Below are 17,424 nucleotides of genomic sequence, written 5' to 3'. Positions count from 1 at the left end.
TCGCAGAGCTGTTACTCAAGTTACCAAACTGACTTTTCTAATGAGTTTCCTTGTTAACACATCTGTCAAGTCAGTTTAAACGCAGAGCAAAATCATTGTGGACTTTGCAATCAGTATCTAATTTACATAAGCAGTTTACTTGATTTACACCTGATGTTTATGATGCTGTGGGACATAACCATATGTCTTAAGCTTTCTTTGAAGTAACGCAGAGCTTTCCTGTGTGACAAGGAAAACTGCAAAGTAAAAGCTATCTCTCAGATCTCAGTTCGTCTTCTCCACCACACCTCCAGTTTATTATCCCCATTACTGGTGTCACAAAGCTTTGAAAAGGTCAACTGTCTCCTCCCACGCCTGGCATCTCTCCACCCTGACAAGAGATATAAAAGCCAGAGGACTCCTCTGCTCCTCACTCTCTCCTCTCCAGTCAGAGCAGACCGACAGACGCCAGGCTCCATCAACATGACCTCCTTCTCCAGCAGCAGCTTCAGATCCTCCGGAGGATCCGCCATGGGCTCCTCTCGTCTCTCCATGTCTGGTGGGGGCGGAGGCCGCATCAGTGCCATGAGGGCCGGCAGCGTGTACGGAGGTGCCGGGGGCTCTGGGGTGCGCATCTCCAGCGCCAGCTCTTCCTTCTCTGCCGGGGGTGGAGGTGGTTATGGCATGGGCGGAGGAGCTGGCTTCGGGGCTGGTGGTGGCGGCGGCTTCGCCCTGTCTGACGCTCTCACCGTGTCGACCAACGAGAAGGCCACCATGCAGAACCTGAACGACCGTCTGGCCACCTACCTGGTCAAGGTCCGCACCCTGGAGAAGGCCAACGCAGAGCTGGAGCTGAAGATTCGTCAGTTCTTGGAAAGCAAGCTGCAGCCCTCCGCTCACGACTTCAGCGGGTTCCACGTCACGATCAGTGAACTTCAGCTCAAGGTATGTGACTGGGTCAGCCGGTACAAAAGTTCTCTGATTTCACCAAACAGATAAAACATGATAATGCAAGGCTCAGGGGATTGAGTTAGGGTTTTATGACAACACTGGAAAAACCTTCCCAGAGGATAAAGTCAATATCATAAATCACTGAATCTCTATTGCACAAGTCAGTGTTCAAAAGGGCACCTCAACCCTCTCCATAGCCTAAATACACTGTGATTAATTCAGCTGTCATGTGAGAGAGCGAGTGAAAACAATCAAGTCGTTCTTTATTCTTTCATCTTTCAGATCCAGGATGCCACACGCCTCAACGGTGGCATCTACCTCAGCATCGACAACGCTAAGCTGGCAGCAGACGACTTCAGGGTCAAGTGAGTGACAAGCGGCGCGTCCTATCACAGCAGCCTCGCCACATTCCTCTGCGCTTTGCTGAGCACGCCAAGAACAGTCAGGCCCCCTGTGATCATCCAGTGTGTTGTGCCCCAGGTACGAGGCGGAGCTGTCCATGAGGCAGTCTGTGGAGGCCGACATCGCCGGGCTGCGCAGGGTGCTGGACGAGCTGACCCTGGCCAGGTCCGACCTGGAGATGCAGATCGAGGGACTGAGGGAGGAGCTGGTCTTCCTCAAGAAGAACCACGAGGAGGTGCGTCGCTCAGACGATCAACGTCGGGGGGGCGTCTTTGCCATCCATCGGGGGTCGAATCGACCGCCCCTGGATGCGTGATTTTCCTTTTGCTTTGCCTTGTATTGATTGATATAGTTTCCCTGTGTTTCTGCAGGAGCTCCTGGCCATGCGCGCCCAGATGACGGGCCAGGTCCACGTGGAGGTGGACGCCGCGCCTCAGGAGGACCTGATGAAGGTCATGGCTGACATCAGAGAGCACTACGAGGCCGTATCTGCCAAGAACCAGAGAGACCTGGAAGGCTGGTTCCAGTCCAAGGTAAGAGCGCAGGCTCCTCCGTCAGAGGGAGTGTGGAACATGTGGAACGTGCTGTCAGAGGGAGTGTGGAACATGTGGAACATGTGGAACGTGCCGTCAGAGGGAGTGTGGGACGTGTGGAACGTGCTGTCAGAGGGAGTGTGGAACGTGCTGTCAGAGGGAGTGTGGAACATGTGGAACGTGCCGTCAGAGGGAGTGTGGAACGTGTGGAACGTGTTGTCAGATTGGACGGCCAACGTTGTTGAACGTTCGTCTGGGTTCTCCTTCCTCCTCAGACCGAGTCGCTAAACAAAGAAGTCTCCGTCAGCACGGAAGTGCTCGTCACGTCCCGGTCGGAAATCACGGAAGTCAAACGCACCCTGCAGAGTCTTCAGATCGAACTGCAGTCACAGTCCAGCATGGTAAGATCCGCCTTCAGGATCCTAAGACAAGCAATGAGTTCTGCGTTTGACTATCATGTCCAGGTTGCAGTCTATCTCCTCTCCTGCCTTCTCTGACTCCCCGGCTCCTCTCCTCCTCCACAGAAAGCGTCTCTGGAGGGCACCCTGTCTGAGACCCACAGCCGCTACTCCATGCAGCTGTCCGGGTTCCAGATGCAGGTGAGCAGCCTGGAGGTGCAGCTGGGTGGGCTCCGAGCCGACCTGGAGCGCCAGGGCCAGGAGTACAGGATGCTGCTGGACATCAAGACCAGGCTGGAGATGGAGATCGCAGAGTACAGGAGGCTCCTGGACGGAGAGGCCACTACGTAAGACTTTAACGACTTGTTAAACAGACACTTAACACTCTAGACTGTACCGTGTGAATATACACACGGCCTGTTGCATTATCATCAAGTTCAGATTGAAGTTGTTTGTTTTTGACTTGGTTGCGGGCTGAACCAGGCCTCTCTGGTTCTCAGCGAGCAGAGGAATAACTGTGTTGTTTCTTTGACCCGCCAGTGTTCAGCATTCGTCCACCACAACCCGCAAGGTGGTGACCATCGTGGAGGAGATTGTGGATGGCAAGGTGGTCAGCACGTCCAGTGCGGCTGTGAGCAACACCCTGTGAAGAGCATCTGGAAAGGAGATCCTCGCAGAACAGAACAGGGAAAACCTACAACTTTCCACAACCCTTGAGAGACGTACAAATAAAAAGAGTTCTGAGGTGTTTACATGACATTTTCTGTCTTGGTTTTTATTCCGTCAAAATCATTAATGCCTTCCAAACCTGCCTACCACATCAATGACACTGTGTGAATAAATAACATACAATTATAAGATGTGAGATTACTTTGATCATTAAACCAAAATACATTTGAGGTCTAACAGGTAAGACTGGACTCAGAAAGCACAATCATGGCACTGGCTCTGTAGACATAAAGGTGCAAGCCACACCCTTAAGACCCAACCATGAAGTGCAAATGTTTGGCCTACAGACACATTAACCTGTGGGACACAACACAAAGGAACCGGTCTGTCCCGCTCCAGGCCCTGCTCCAGGCCCCGCCTGACAGGTATGTCCTCCCAGGTCCGTTGGAGAAAGGTCTGTTTCAGCCCCTCACCCCCACACAGACCTGTGTGTGGACCTGTTCTCTTCTCCATCTACACCACAGTACATCCCCGTAGGGCATCATCCTTGCACAGGTCACACAGTTTCTCCTACCCCTGCTAGGGGGAGAACCACACCCCTCTCCCTCCCGCCCTCCGCCCTCCCGCCCTCTCCCTCCCGCCCTCCAGGTCAACGATCGCCTGTCCATCTGGCTGACCTCTCCACATGGATGTCCTCCTTCTTATCCTCTTTCATCCTAACCAGACAGAGCTGGGCTAGTAAGCTTTTAGGCAAGTCTTAACTCGACCTAGCACTTCTTTACTTTTTGAAGACTGCTCTCATTCTTGATATGGTGAATTGCAGCTCCCATGTCCCTGTTTGTGGCCCCTATGTTGACAACAAAACGATGCAGGAATACTTTTGTTCCAGAAGCCACTGCACTTTTCGACAAAACTAGTACGAGATGATGCACTTCGCTATGCATGGCACTTTAAGTTTTTCAGGAACTTTGTGTGTGTGTGGGTGTGTGTGTGTGTGTGTGTGTGAGAGTGTCTGAGTGTGAGTGTGTATCCTTTATCCCTCATCTCAACCACTACATTTCATTTCATTTATTTATTTGGCATTCTGAATCGTGCCATGTTGTGGTTGGGTGACTGCTATGTTTAGATGAGTTGAAAACATGGGTTGAGATGATGCTATACATTGTACTGACTTGTGTGAAAACAGGCCTTTCTTTGGCAATGAGCACTGCAACAATGTTAAAATATTCAACTTCAAGTCCCTGATTATCTGCTGCACTCACCATGTGAAATATCCGTCTATTGCTTTGTATAAAAGTGTCTGCTAAATGAATACATTTTACATTTTAAAGGAATTAAAAACAATTCAAATGAGACATGGGGCAAACATTCCCACAAAATTAAAGTGCTGAAGAGCATTCTGCTGTGTGATAGATGGAGATAGCAGCCTGACAGGTAGAGACAGGTTACTAAGGAATCTACAGAGGGGCTACACATTCCTTAAGTGGTGGTTGAGTCACTGGAAAACAAAGACCACCAACCGTAGAGAGTTTCATTTGAAAACCCAAATATTATTTGTGTGACTGAGACACCAAGTCGAGTGTCGACAAAGTCCAAACGTTAGTGTTTTTGCTCTGACGGTTCAGTTTCTACTCTGATAGTTTCGTTTTTGCAACAGTGTGTACTTAAGATTCCACACATATTATCCTGGACCTCAACACAGTCCTCACCATCTGGAGGCATGTTTACGATTTCTTTGTTTTCTCTTTGCTCGAGGCATTAGGGAGGGAAAACCAACACCCTCATCCCCCTCCTCCCTTATGTTGTGACATAAAAGCAGCTCTGACCACCCTCCTCTCACTCCTCTCAGTCCTCTCATTCCTTTCAGCAGCAACACAGATCATCATGAACTCCTTCTCCGGACGTGGCTACTTGACCCCTGGCGGAGGCCGCATGGGCAGCATGAGGGCCGGCAGCGTGTACGGCGGTGCCGGGGGATCTGGGGTGCGCATCTCCCGCTCCAACGCCCCCAGCAACTTCTCTGCTGCCGGCAGCGGCGGCTTCAACCTGTCTGATGCCATCGACGTGTCGACCAACGAGAAAGGCACCATGCAGAACCTGAACAGCCGTCTGGGCACCTACCTGGAGAAGGTGCGCTCTCTGGAGAAGGCCAACGCAGACCTCGAGCTGAAGATCAGACAGTTCCTGGAGAACAAGACCAAGCCCGAAACTCACGACTGCTCCATCTTCAAGGCCGTCATTGATGATCTCCAAAGCCAGGTAATGCCACATCTCACTGACACAACAACGACCTTTTGTGCAATGATTTAGCTGTGACTATAGGAAGAGACAGGGGAAGCTGCTTGGGGTTTTCAAATGACGTTTTATTCGTACAGCCCTTTTTTACAAGCAATGTCACAGAGGACTTCACATACGCCCATTGAAGCACACCTGAACTGACCTAAGCCCTCAAGCAAAGGTGTGGCGTGGACGTCTTCAGGAATGGGAAATGTTTAAGTTGTGGCTGGTATGTCCCAATGTATGGGACACACACACCATGACAAAATTTATCATCACGGAAGTTCAGCTATGTGTGCAGTTAGGAAAGAGACTTTAGCTGTCCTCCATATACCTTTTGTAACTCAAAAGAGCCCCGCCCAAACTGAGTTTCACCTGGGGACAGCGTGAACATGAGGAATGTGGACAGGGGTGTCGCCAATGCTTTGCTGTCTTCTCTCCAGATACTTTTTGTTTCTTCCCAGCTTTCACTCTCAACCTTCTCCATACCCACCATGCACTGCAAAACTATTGTTTGAGTAGCAGTTGGACTTTTCACAGGAAAAAGTGATTTATTTGTACTTTTCCTCTCCCAGATCGTTGATGCAGCATGTCTGAATGGAGGAATTTACCTGGCCGTCGACAATGCTAAACTGGCAGCAGATGACTTCAAAATCAAGTGAGAAAACCTAGACCAGTACAGTATATCATGATGATGATAGTATAGTATTAAGTATAGTATTATAATTTGATATTATAGCGTGTATAATACCACCATGAAGATAATTAAACACATCCTCTAGAGACTTTTCATCACTTTTTGTTGTTCACAAGCGACAAAGCAAAACTGAACACATTCTCTGTAGCACAAAGGACTCGTGTGACAACGCTGCTGTTCAGAACTTTACAGGTCTGTGATTGGTTGTTCAGGTTTGAGAACGAGCTGTCCATGAGGCAGTCGGTGGAGGCTGACATCGCCGGGCTGCGGAAGGTTCTGGACGAGCTGACGATGGGCAGGTCGGACCTGGAGATGCAGATCGAGGGACTGAGGGAGGAGCTCATCCACCTCCGGAGGAACCACGAGGAGGTGCGCTGGAACAGACCGCTCTAGAGGAAGCAGAAAGCCGAGTCATTTCATATAATAACAATACCACTACTACTAATAATAAGGCACTCGAGGAAAGCATAAAAACGTATGAATAAAATACAACGCAAAACACAAATCAAACATACAGATCAAGGAATAGGATTGTTTTGTCTTATCTGTGTAGAAGACAGGGAATATCACTGAGACAGGCAGATGATGATTGATTCACATGAATCTCAACGCGTCCCGTTCAGGAGCTCCTGGCCATCCGGTCCCAGGTGAGCGGCCAGGTTCACGTGGAGGTGGATGCCGCGCCCCAGGAGGACCTCAACGCAGTCATGGCTGGAATCCGTGAGCACTACGAAACCGTCGCTAACAAGAACCGCAGAGATCTGGAGACCTGGTTCCAGGCCAAGGTGAGACAACATCTAAACATGTATACGCAGCAATTACTTACTTTTACTGATTGTATCTGAAGTATTTCACTTGGGCCGCACAAAGTCTAAACCGGTAGACACTCATTGCCTTGGGGTAACTGTCATCCACAGACGGACGAAATCAATAAGGAAGTGGCTGTCAGTTCAGAAACTCTCCAGACATCCCGGTCTGAAGTGTCTGAAGTCAAGCGCACCCTGCAGAGTCTACAGATCGAACTCCAATCAGAACTGAGCATGGTGAGATCCCCTACAACACAACTCACCGTCTGCATTATTATAAATCAGCACAGTAGCTTCTCTGAACAATCTAAACTTTTGCATTGTAATCTAGTTTTTCTTCTGGTGGTTGCTGTTGTTATGTGTTTATTCAATCTTGTAGTGCTTTGAGTAGAATAAATATATATAGTATAAATAAAAGGTATTATAATAATAACAAACGGTCTCATTCCTAACAGAAAGCATCTCTGGAGGGCACCCTGGCTGAGACACAGGACAGATACAACATGATGCTGTCTGGCTACCAGAGGCAGGTGAGCAGCCTGGAGGATCAACTTTCCCAGCTCAGGGCTAACCTGGAGCGTCAGGGCCAGGAGTACAAGAGACTGCTGGACATCAAGACCCGGCTGGAGATGGAGATCGCAGAGTACAGGAGGCTCCTGGACGGGGAGGTTTACAGGTTAGCGAAGCTCTCAACAAGAAATCGAACTCTCTGGAAATGTTATGGGCCAAAACCAAACATCTAACCGTATTCTCTCTTTGACTCCACAGTCCCTCCAGCACCACGACACGCAAGGTTGTGACCATCGTTCAGGAGATCGTGGACGGAGAAGTTGTTAGCACAGAAACTAGCTAGTGAAATACTTCTACCACGCCAAAGACTGTCTCATCAGTAGTCTCAAGAGCTAGTGTCTTTTCTCTGAGAATTTACGTTATAAAGGCCCTCTGAGGAAATGTCTTAAGTTGTTGAGTTTGTGTCTTCTTTATATCAGTACAACTGTTTGCTGTGGCAAAAACCCTTCCTTAGGACAAATTTTTAAGTGAGAATTTGTATGACTTTGAAGGAAGATTTCTGTGTATCTTAAATAGGCTAACTGCAATTTAGGATGAGTGAGGATCATTTTGAAAAAACAGACAAAGTTGATTTCAAGGTCACAAATTGCCAGGGTCACATAGATTTCATACCATTTCAAATATGTCGGTCCACAAACCACATACAACTCTCTGTTACCCTAGGTATGTACTAAACATTTAAAATAGTTCAATACATATTTCCATGTCATATTTGATAGAAACAGAATTGCTATGTTAATGTTATTACAATAATTAAGTCAAAGGAAAAATAGTCTGTCATTACATCAGCCACATTGTGGCCTACCAAATGAACACAATACTTTGACCGCCTTATAAGCAGTCTGGTCCGTGTATCCGGTGGCCATCGGTTTTTCTATTTTGCAACCCGTGTTGACAAACGCGAAATAGGTCCGTCATCGTTTTGTCACTTTAGTAACTCAAAAACACATTTACGTTTAATGGCTTGTTTTGGCTTGTATCGTGTGTTTTTTTAAATGATGAAATGACCATATAACACAAATGGTATAACGAGCCATTAATCGTTGGCTTGATTATTCCATATCCTTTATGCTGGTATCTGCAAGAAAAAAAAGAAAAATTGGCTTGTAATGTCGTTTTGGCCATTTCGGATGTCAGATCCAGACTATGGGGAAATGCGTGGTTTACATTTACATTTAGTCATTTAGCAGACGCTCTTATCCAGAGCGACTTTTTCGGCGGTTTCCGTTGTTTTGTTTTATTTTGGAATAACCATATAACACAAATCGTATGACGGACCATTTACTCGTTTGTTTGATCGTCCATATTATGCAGCACAGGTGTAAGAGAGAGAGGGGGGGAGAGACGTGTAATGATTGGAGGTGTCATTACTTCCGAACACCAGAGGGCAGCAACGGCTAGCTTTTTTACCTGTAATTTATAGGCCTACTTGTATTATCTTGACAGCAGGTTCTTTAGTAGAAGACACACACACCAAGCACATGTTGACTGAGTTTGCTAGTTACTTGGTTAATAAATAATGATCTTTGATGAATACGTTTTTTAAAAGCCTATAACGGATGAAAAAACAACCAACCAGGAACCTCTAATGGCCAAAACAAGTCCATAACCCTGACAGAATCCTGTCCCATTGTGGAGAGGGATGAACCCCACATGAAGAAATAAACTAACATTGTTTAAGGGCATATTATAGTTTTTATGGATCATGAAACAAATGTCGTGTTAACAATGTTGATGTTAGTCTTTACCAGATAATCGTAAACGTTCGTTTGATAACTTTAGAAACTTTTTTTGTAAACCTTTTTTTCAACCTTTCCAAACTTTTTGTAGAAAATATTTTTCAAACCTTCAGAAACTTTGTTACTACAGCCACACCAAGAATTGTTAACCCCACCATGAAACAAGCAGGAAAATTGTGTGTTCTATTGTGTATGTATTCACATTGAAATTCACACATTGATTTGAGCCCCACGACTGTATAGATTAAATAGTGTTGCAAATCAAAGAAATATCCAGTCAAAGCCTTAACAGAAACCCACATGGAGATGAGAGGACCACAGAGCCTTGCTGACAGTGGTTGGACTTCCATATTCAGGGAAAACCCATTTCAAAAGAGGCATTTCTCTCTATGGCTCTAGGTTTGTAGTGTGAGCAAATCAGAGATAGTTTGGCATGACTGCCCTATGTGAAATACGCAGTACTGAGCGTGATCTACACACTAACATCTACTTATCCGCAGCGATACGAGAAGGTTTGCTTTAGACAATTTATTTTCCTCAGGAGGGGAGTGCACCGTTCCTGGAAGTACTGCTATACCAGGTCGATGCGTGGAGTGGACGGAGCAAGCCCCTATTCCATCTCCCTGTTACAAAAATCAATTTAATATATGGTCCCCGGGTAGGGGACGTATCAGATATTAAACTGATAAGAACAGATACTACACTTGATCTTAGCCAAAAGGCCGAGAAGCGATACCGATGTGCCCCTCGAGGGACCGGAGTCATTTCCAAGAACGTCATATTAATATACGGCGTCACGATTGTACTAGTGAGCTACATTGGGCCTAATCCGTAAAAAAACGAAACTGAGTAAAATAAACACATCATTAGCGAAGGAAAATCGCTTTAATCAACTTGTAGTCTTTGAAAACTAACGTGAAAACGTGGTGTAGCTGTCACGTGACACGGCCCTCCAATTGGAAATGAAATATAAAACTATCTAAAAATATCGCAGTTAGGCTACTCTTCCGAGAAATAACCAGCCAATAACATGTAGCCTACATTATGTATTGGTGAAATATTTCGTATTTTCGTGGTAGCCTATTTGAAGACTGTTTTGATAGCTCACGGAAGAACAGCCATTTCGCGGACTCTGGCTACGACAAAACCCTGCTATCTGCTGGGCATCATATAGAACTGCAGCAGCCACAGAAGACCGGTCCGTCACGCTGTTAAGCATAACCAACATGGGTGGATATGCATTTTGGCCATCAATTGGGACAGAAGGTCAATCTTGTCTGAATCATTTATGCAACAGTGGAAAAAGATCTTCAGTGTAAAATCACATTAGCCCTACTTTAGTGACCTACAAGTTAACAAGTTGCCTTTGAATTTGACACACACGGTCAGGAGGATAACTAGTGAACTATCATCATGCAGAGGCGTGTTTTGAAGCTGCGCATCATAAGCAGCCATTTAAACTGCTAACAAGGTCGATAAGCAAACGCGTGGTATTGAGTGAGCCTAATAGCGGGCGAACATTTGAGAGAGTTGGCTTTAAAGACGACTGTTCTATTCGACCGTAATTTGCGAAAACATGTATGCTAGCTTGCAGTTTGATGCCAGCTGGGTCGGCAACTCGCATCTCAAGCGTCTGCTAAATGCATAAATGTAAATCACAAGACGTAGTGCTAGAGCCTATTTGAAAGGCCCAGTGACCAAACAGCCAGGTAGGCTAACAAGAAAATAAATCAACGTAGGCCTTCCTAACTCTACATGCCAACTAACTACTACCTCTCAATGTGTCTTTTTTAAGCCAATGCCGGGATACACTTGCCGTGACACATTGCGCATCAAGTCGTTCTGTAATAAGGCCTGCTGCCAGGCCTGGAACACACACAGGCCAAGACGTTAACATCCCAAGTGTCCTACAACTTCAGCAAAACTCAAACAAAAACATATGTCCTGACTATAGCTGACATGACTGTAAACATTAACCATATACATTGTCACGCATTTGGTAGCCTAGTAAAAAACAAAAACAAGCGCTCTTTCCGAAAGACTTGGATCAATGCGCTGCGAGAGCCCTTCCCTCTCTCCCCATCGAAGCACTTCCACTACAACTCCTAAAAATAACTCAGAAATGTGCCATTTGCAGATTCCACAGAAGGCATTGTATTCTAGCTAGGAGGAAATGAAAGGAAAGATAAAATAAAAAGTAGCCTGCATTTTCTTTTAGCCTACAAGTCAGACAATTCAATTCCAATAGGGGGTCAGATGGCTGAGCGGTTAGGGAGTCGGGATATTAATCAGAAGGTTGCCGGTTCGATTCCCGGTCATGCGAACTGACGTTGTGTCCTTGGGCAAGGCACTTCACCCTACTTGCCTCGGGGGGAATGTCCCTGTACTTACTGTAAGTCGCTCTGGATAAGAGCGTCTGCTAAAAAATGACTAAACGTAATTCACAGCACATCTGACTTCAAACTAGATGACGTGATTTGCCACAAGACAAGCTAGAGCTAAATAACCATTTAGTCAACTGAGTCAAGAGACCGATGCCTCCGCAAAGCATGGCTGAGTTTTTTTTCTTTTACTTTTTTTCAAAAGAGGGCAGGTCTGTGCATTACAATGGGTTAAATCTCTCCCTCTCTCTCCAGACTTGGAAAAATGTGTTGACTAGGTCTTTACGACTTGCAACATGAGTCGGCTTACCATTAAACATACTCACAGTTGGAAGGGTTGCATGCGGAAAAAACGACAATGTCGTTCTTCACCGGGGCAATGATCCCAGAGCTCAATCAGAATCAGAATTCGGTTTATTCGCCATGTATGTTATACAGACACAGAATTTACTGTGGCAGGGAGGTGCAAAACACTAAACATATACAGATCTTAAATTAAGTAAAAGTACAAAAGTTTAACTATTTCTAAGAACTAAACAATCTAAGAATACAACAATTTAAATATAAAATAAAATATATATAAAAATAAGAATAATGAGCAGCGTGAATGGTCAACATAGTGCAATCGGATACTGAGATAAAGTGGCTTATGCATACTGAAAATGCCATTAGATGGACTTATAATAGTTAAATAAGTGAATGAATGTCAGTGCCACTTGCAAAAGACAGCGCCACTTGCAAAAGGCCTAATCCTGTCAGGGTTGGGGACAGGACTCAGGCGCAGAAACTGGAACTTTTGCAGAATGAGGTTTTTAATAAACAAAAAACAGACCGGGCTGGCATAAGAGAGAAACAACAATCCGGCAGGGAGAGGAAGGTCGGGCAGGTGTTTGTAGGTGGTTGATGAGCTGCTTGTTGACAGGTGCGCTGATGAGTGACTGGTGTCAGGTGCGGGGAGAGAACAGGAGGGTGTGTCCACAACTGAGGAACGTGAGGGTGACAAACAGAAAAAACAAAACCAGGTCACACCCACACCGGACTAACGCTGGGTGGGCGTGACAAATCCAATACAATGTGTTGACCTGCGCATACCTGAGAAATGTTAATGAGGTGCAAAACTTGAGCGTCCTGGGGGGTTGGGAGGTGAGAAGGTTTGTGGATCTCTTGTATTGCTGTGCTGTGTAGGTCTCATGTTAGCGTGTATTTCATTCCTTGTATTTTCCTTGCCAGGTCATTGGATTGAACTTTAGACACATGTTGTCACATTTGTAACATGTGTGTAATATAGTTATTAAATTATTCCCCAATAAAGCGAAACTACCAAAAAACAAGTAGTCTCTGGCAAACTACACTTAAATGTGGATTTGAGTTCCAAAAAGCGTTATTTTGCGTCTGTCAATAAGGGTTGAAAATATTGGACAACGACTTGTTAATATGTTGTTAGATTGTTATTTTGCATGCTGGCACACACGAAAAAGGAGAGACCGAGAGGGTCTGCCCCCCCCCCCCTCCTCTCTCTCTGTTTCTCTTTTTTCGCTCTTTTTTAAGAGCGAAATGTATACGTCATTTATTTCTGCGTTTATTTATTTGTATTTATTTATTTCAAGACAGGGACAGCGCCTGTATAAAAATAAATAAAAAGAGAGAGGAGGGGGATGGGGGGGCCAAGGGACTGTTTAATAATGCAGCAATTCAGTTGTTGTTTTTAACTTACTGGGGGAGTAGGATTTTGGTAAAACTGTTTTTCATACCTGCCGAACTCCTCTTGAAGGATTCATATATCTATGTGTCTATTCCAATATGTAATGATAGTATTCAATGACACAAATCTGTGTTCTAGAAAGAGTGGTCTGGAGTCGCAGAGGTCCCATAATATCAGCTTTAATGCAGCAGTTGGAAATCAACAAGTACAGAGCTCTGGGGTTGTCTACGTTTCCCTACCCGCAACAGAGTTTGGGCTGGTTCACGAAGTCCAACTGGCTATCTTTCCCTGCCCCAGCATATCATATACAATGCAATTGAAAACACAAGTATCAAAAAAGGGTTGAGCTTGTTCTCTCGTGCATCAGGGAGTTGTTCTTGCCTACGCGTCCCACCTGCTCGGGTGCCATCTCCACCCAGTTTCAAGGTTGTTTCTGAAAATGAAGAGATAGAGACACAAAGAACAGCCTGCTTCCCACACTCAGTGTGAGACCCAATGTTTAAGCCTGAGCACACTTCTAAGTTCATAACTTTAATAAGCACAATGCATAACTTTAATAAGCACAATATATTCTTTACTCTCCCCCATATCTTGGGACTATACGGTCTGATGAACAGCAGATGAACGAATCATTGATCCGAAGACTTGGTTGGCAGAAGAACGAATCATTGATCCGAAGACTTGGTTGGCAGAAGAACGAAACATTGATCCGAAGACTCGTTTGGCAGAAGAAACATTGATCCGAAGACACGGTTGGTGGTGAACAATTCGTTCATTTGCCAGGTACGAGTCTTTGGATCTTTTTTCACGTGACCTGCATAGGCTCAGTACTGGTCGCTAGAGGAAACAGAAATGATTTGTTCATTTTGACTGGGTCTTCGGACTCATTAATTAAGCAGTGGGGTCACATATTCTGACGGCTGCTGCTTGTCAGATATGGTGACCTCTGTAGTAATGGCTCTGTGATGACTCCAAATCAGAAAACATGCGTCCAGATTAGTGTGAAGGGATGACATAACATTACGGCAGCGTCTACAGGGGTGAAGGGGGCTCTGGACTACATCTACAGTAACACCTCCACCACTCTGGCCCAGATTCACCGACATGGATTAAACTATAGTCCTAAAGTAAGAGAAAAATTCAATGAAGATCTCCACTGGGATTGGGAACGTTTTTAGTCCAAGACTAGGCTTGATCCATGTCTGGGACACTGGGCCTCTGAGGTGAAGTGTCTGCCTGTTGCTGTTATGATTCAGAGTTCTACAGTCTTAGTACAGTCAGAGTTGTTGGGAATTGTATCCTTTTTTTACAACTTCAAAACATGGATGATCCGATGTTACAGTGAGTGTCTGAAGAGAGAGAAGAGAGCTTTGCTTTTTCTTTCCCTGACTGCTCATGTGCGCTGGGATCTCCACCAGAGGGTAATGAATGCACATTTATGTTTCTGTCACCACAGTGGTTGGAGCTATGTTTCCCTATGCTGTATTGGTCTAATTACAGTTTTACATTACATTTACATTTAGTCATTTAGCAGACGCTTTTATCCAGAGCGACTTACAGTAAGTACAGGGACATTCCCCCGAGGCAAATAGGGTGAAGTGCCTTGCCCAAGAACACAACGTCATTTTGCACGGCCGGGAATTGCACCAGCAACCTTCTGATTACTAGCCCGATTCTCTAACCGCTCAGCCACCTGACTCCCCCCCTCTCAATTGCTAAAACACAATTTCTGAAACCTTGCTCCATTTTGCACCTCTGACTCCTGATGCAAAATTAAACTTGACCCTAAAAAACTGTTTTACCTGTGCTCAAAATCAAACTTTCGCCTCAAAACAGATTTACCTGTGCTCAAAATCAAACTTTCGTCTCAAAACAGTTTTACCTGTGCTCAAAATCAAACTTTCGCCTCAAAACAGTTTTACCTGTGCTCAAAATCAAACTTTCACCTCAAAACAGTTTTACCTGTGCTCAAAATCAAACTTTCGCCTCAAAACAGATTTACCTGTGCTCAAAATCTAACTTTCGCCTCAAAACAGATATACCTGTGCTCAAAATCAAACACTGCTCTCAAATCATAAACAAAGTGATCACAATGATACACTATCAAGCAGTCAGTAAACAATACACAAAAAATCAGTCTTTTGATGAACGAAAACATGTTCTATCATCATAGCTCAAAATTGATCAGAAATTACTCATGTGCTTTGCTCTTTGCAATTTCTTTTTCTTCCTCCTCCTTGTACCCCTATACAGTACTGTACCCTGCATCTCACTACTCACAACTCACTCTTGTTCTTTGTTGATATGAACCTGCAACCAGTCAAAATCTATTGAGCAGTCAGTACTGTTACTGTAACAAATGGAAAGCACAATGTTCAGGGCCATACAATTTGTTTGATTTTGAGCACAGGTAAAACTGTTTTGAGGCAAAAGTTTGATTTTGAGCACAGGTAAAACTGTTTGAGGCGAAAGTTTCATTTTGCAAGAGGATTTAGAGGTTTTGTAAATAGTGCTTGAAGATGAGGTTTTGTGTTTACAGTTTTGAGAAAATGGGTGACTGTTTCAAGAATGTGTTTTAGCAATTGTGAAAAACTGTAAGTGAAATCCATTTTGAGTGGTTGTGTTTCATCAATGACATGTTTTCTCTATTTTTATTTGATTGTTGCCACTTGTGTTTACCAGTATGGATGACATGTGCATTAGAGTGCAGAATATGTTTTGAGAATGAGAATGAGTTAAGAGTTTTGCTGAAAAATCTAAGTGAGATCTGCAAATTGTGTTTTACCATGTGAAATGGTTTAAGGTATTGACAACAGACAGGCACAAGCTAATTAGCTAAATGAGTTCAGGCAACTGAGAACTTGGTTCAGCCAATGGGATTTAGTGTTTTAGCAATTGAGAAAAACTGTAAAAGGACATTTCAAAAAGTCTATCAGACACCTAACAAAGTCTTTTGATGTATTAGAGAGGGGAGTCAGATGGCTGAGCGGTTAGAGAATCGGGCTAGTGATCAGAAGGTCGCTTGCTCGATTCCCGGCCGTGCAAAAATGACGTTGTGTCCTTGGGCAAGGCACTTCACCCTACTTGCTTCGGGGGGAATGTCCCTGTGCTTACTGTAAGTCGCTCTGGATAAGAGCGTCTGCTAAATGACTAAATGTAAATGGAGAGAGAGAGAGAGAGAGAGAGAGAGAGAGAGAGAGAGAGAGAGAGAGAGAGAGAGAGAGAGAGAGAGTGTGTGAGAGAGAGACTGTACACTGTGTGTGTTTACAGTTGTTCTGCTTCCTGTACACATTAAACATTTCTTCTTCATTTTGTTTGTAAAAGTGTTTAGTTGTTTTGTTGACTGCATAAAGTAGCAAACCTCAAACCTCAGGAAGCCCCCTGGGGAGATTGTAAGTGGAAAGGTCACATCATGGTCTTTATCTACCTGACATTTATGCTTCCAATTCCCAAATAACAGTTTGAGTGCTCTTGGCTAGACACACCTCTTACAATATGCAAATTCAGATCCAATAAAAAAATAAATAAAATAAAAACCTTTCTATCTGCTAATCCTCGAGTTTCCCTGAGTAAGCCTTACCATTTTTACATGATAACATTTCTGATCTGGTCAAAACGTGCATTATGGAAAATGCTGTCCAAGTTCTTTTTTATGGAGAAATATAAGGTAAAATCACAGTTTCAATCGCTTTGTTGAACATCGTTGTTTACACAAGGCTGTTTGGGGCACAGTGAGAGAGCTTAGTGGTTAACCATCATCCATCACCACATGTTCCTGCCATCTTCTGCTGGGATTTGGACTTAAAAACATTTATCTTCTCTATTTCTTGCAATGAGTGATTTATTTAGAGCAAAGTAATTCAATGTATTTGTGTGACACTGCAGCCTAAGTTATTTGAGAATTTACAGAGACAGCACGTATAATAATGATTACAACATATAGAAAAATACATCTACACAGAAAAAAGTACAGGAACATTTGTTAACCCTTGTGTTATCTTCGGGTCATTCTGACCCATCAGCCGTGTGACCCACCGTCGTATTGCGACAAATTTACCGCATACAAAAACAAAGTGAAGCATTTTCTTTTAACCGTTGGGCTGTCGCAGACCCCCCACATTGCGAAGGTTAAAAGAAAATTATTTTTATTTGTTTTTGTATTGGGTAAAACTGGGTAAACACAACGATGGTTCGTTATGAACCTTTGGGTCATGTGACCCGAAGGCAGCACAAGGGTTAAAACAAGTGGCTGCCAATAAAGTCATTTTCACTTTCTAAAATTAATGTGTCATTTACCTCAATTAAGTCACCAGATAAACC

General features: G+C 44.5%; 2 protein-coding genes and 1 non-coding gene across 3 annotated transcripts; 2 read left to right on the top strand and 1 right to left on the bottom strand.

The window, feature by feature from the left end:
• Window positions 1–422: 422 nt before the first annotated feature.
• LOC134036179 (keratin, type I cytoskeletal 13-like) lies at window positions 423–3,020 on the top strand. The gene is made up of 7 exons (XM_062480998.1): window positions 423–924; window positions 1,213–1,295; window positions 1,411–1,567; window positions 1,704–1,865; window positions 2,141–2,266; window positions 2,390–2,610; window positions 2,804–3,020. The coding sequence occupies exons 1-7, from the start codon at window positions 463–465 to the stop codon at window positions 2,910–2,912; spliced, it is 1,320 nt and encodes a 439-aa protein (XP_062336982.1). The 5' UTR covers window positions 423–462; the 3' UTR covers window positions 2,913–3,020.
• A 1,697-nt stretch (window positions 3,021–4,717) lies between these two features.
• On the top strand, window positions 4,718–7,671 carry LOC134036269 (keratin, type I cytoskeletal 13-like). The gene is made up of 7 exons (XM_062481132.1): window positions 4,718–5,191; window positions 5,785–5,867; window positions 6,119–6,275; window positions 6,530–6,691; window positions 6,824–6,949; window positions 7,168–7,388; window positions 7,481–7,671. Exons 1-7 carry the CDS (start codon window positions 4,817–4,819, stop codon window positions 7,563–7,565), a joined length of 1,209 nt encoding a protein of 402 aa, XP_062337116.1. The 5' UTR covers window positions 4,718–4,816; the 3' UTR covers window positions 7,566–7,671.
• Window positions 7,672–9,564: 1,893 nt separating this feature from the next.
• On the bottom strand, window positions 9,565–9,755 carry LOC134015797 (U2 spliceosomal RNA). The gene has a single exon (XR_009929260.1). It is a non-coding gene; the product is annotated as a U2 spliceosomal RNA (small nuclear RNA).
• Window positions 9,756–17,424: the final 7,669 nt, after the last annotated feature.

Source organism: Osmerus eperlanus, chromosome 2, assembly GCF_963692335.1.
Source record: "Osmerus eperlanus chromosome 2, fOsmEpe2.1, whole genome shotgun sequence".
NCBI classification, from domain to species: Eukaryota; Metazoa; Chordata; class Actinopteri; order Osmeriformes; family Osmeridae; genus Osmerus; species Osmerus eperlanus.
This window is presented reverse-complemented; position numbering and strand designations above follow the sequence as displayed.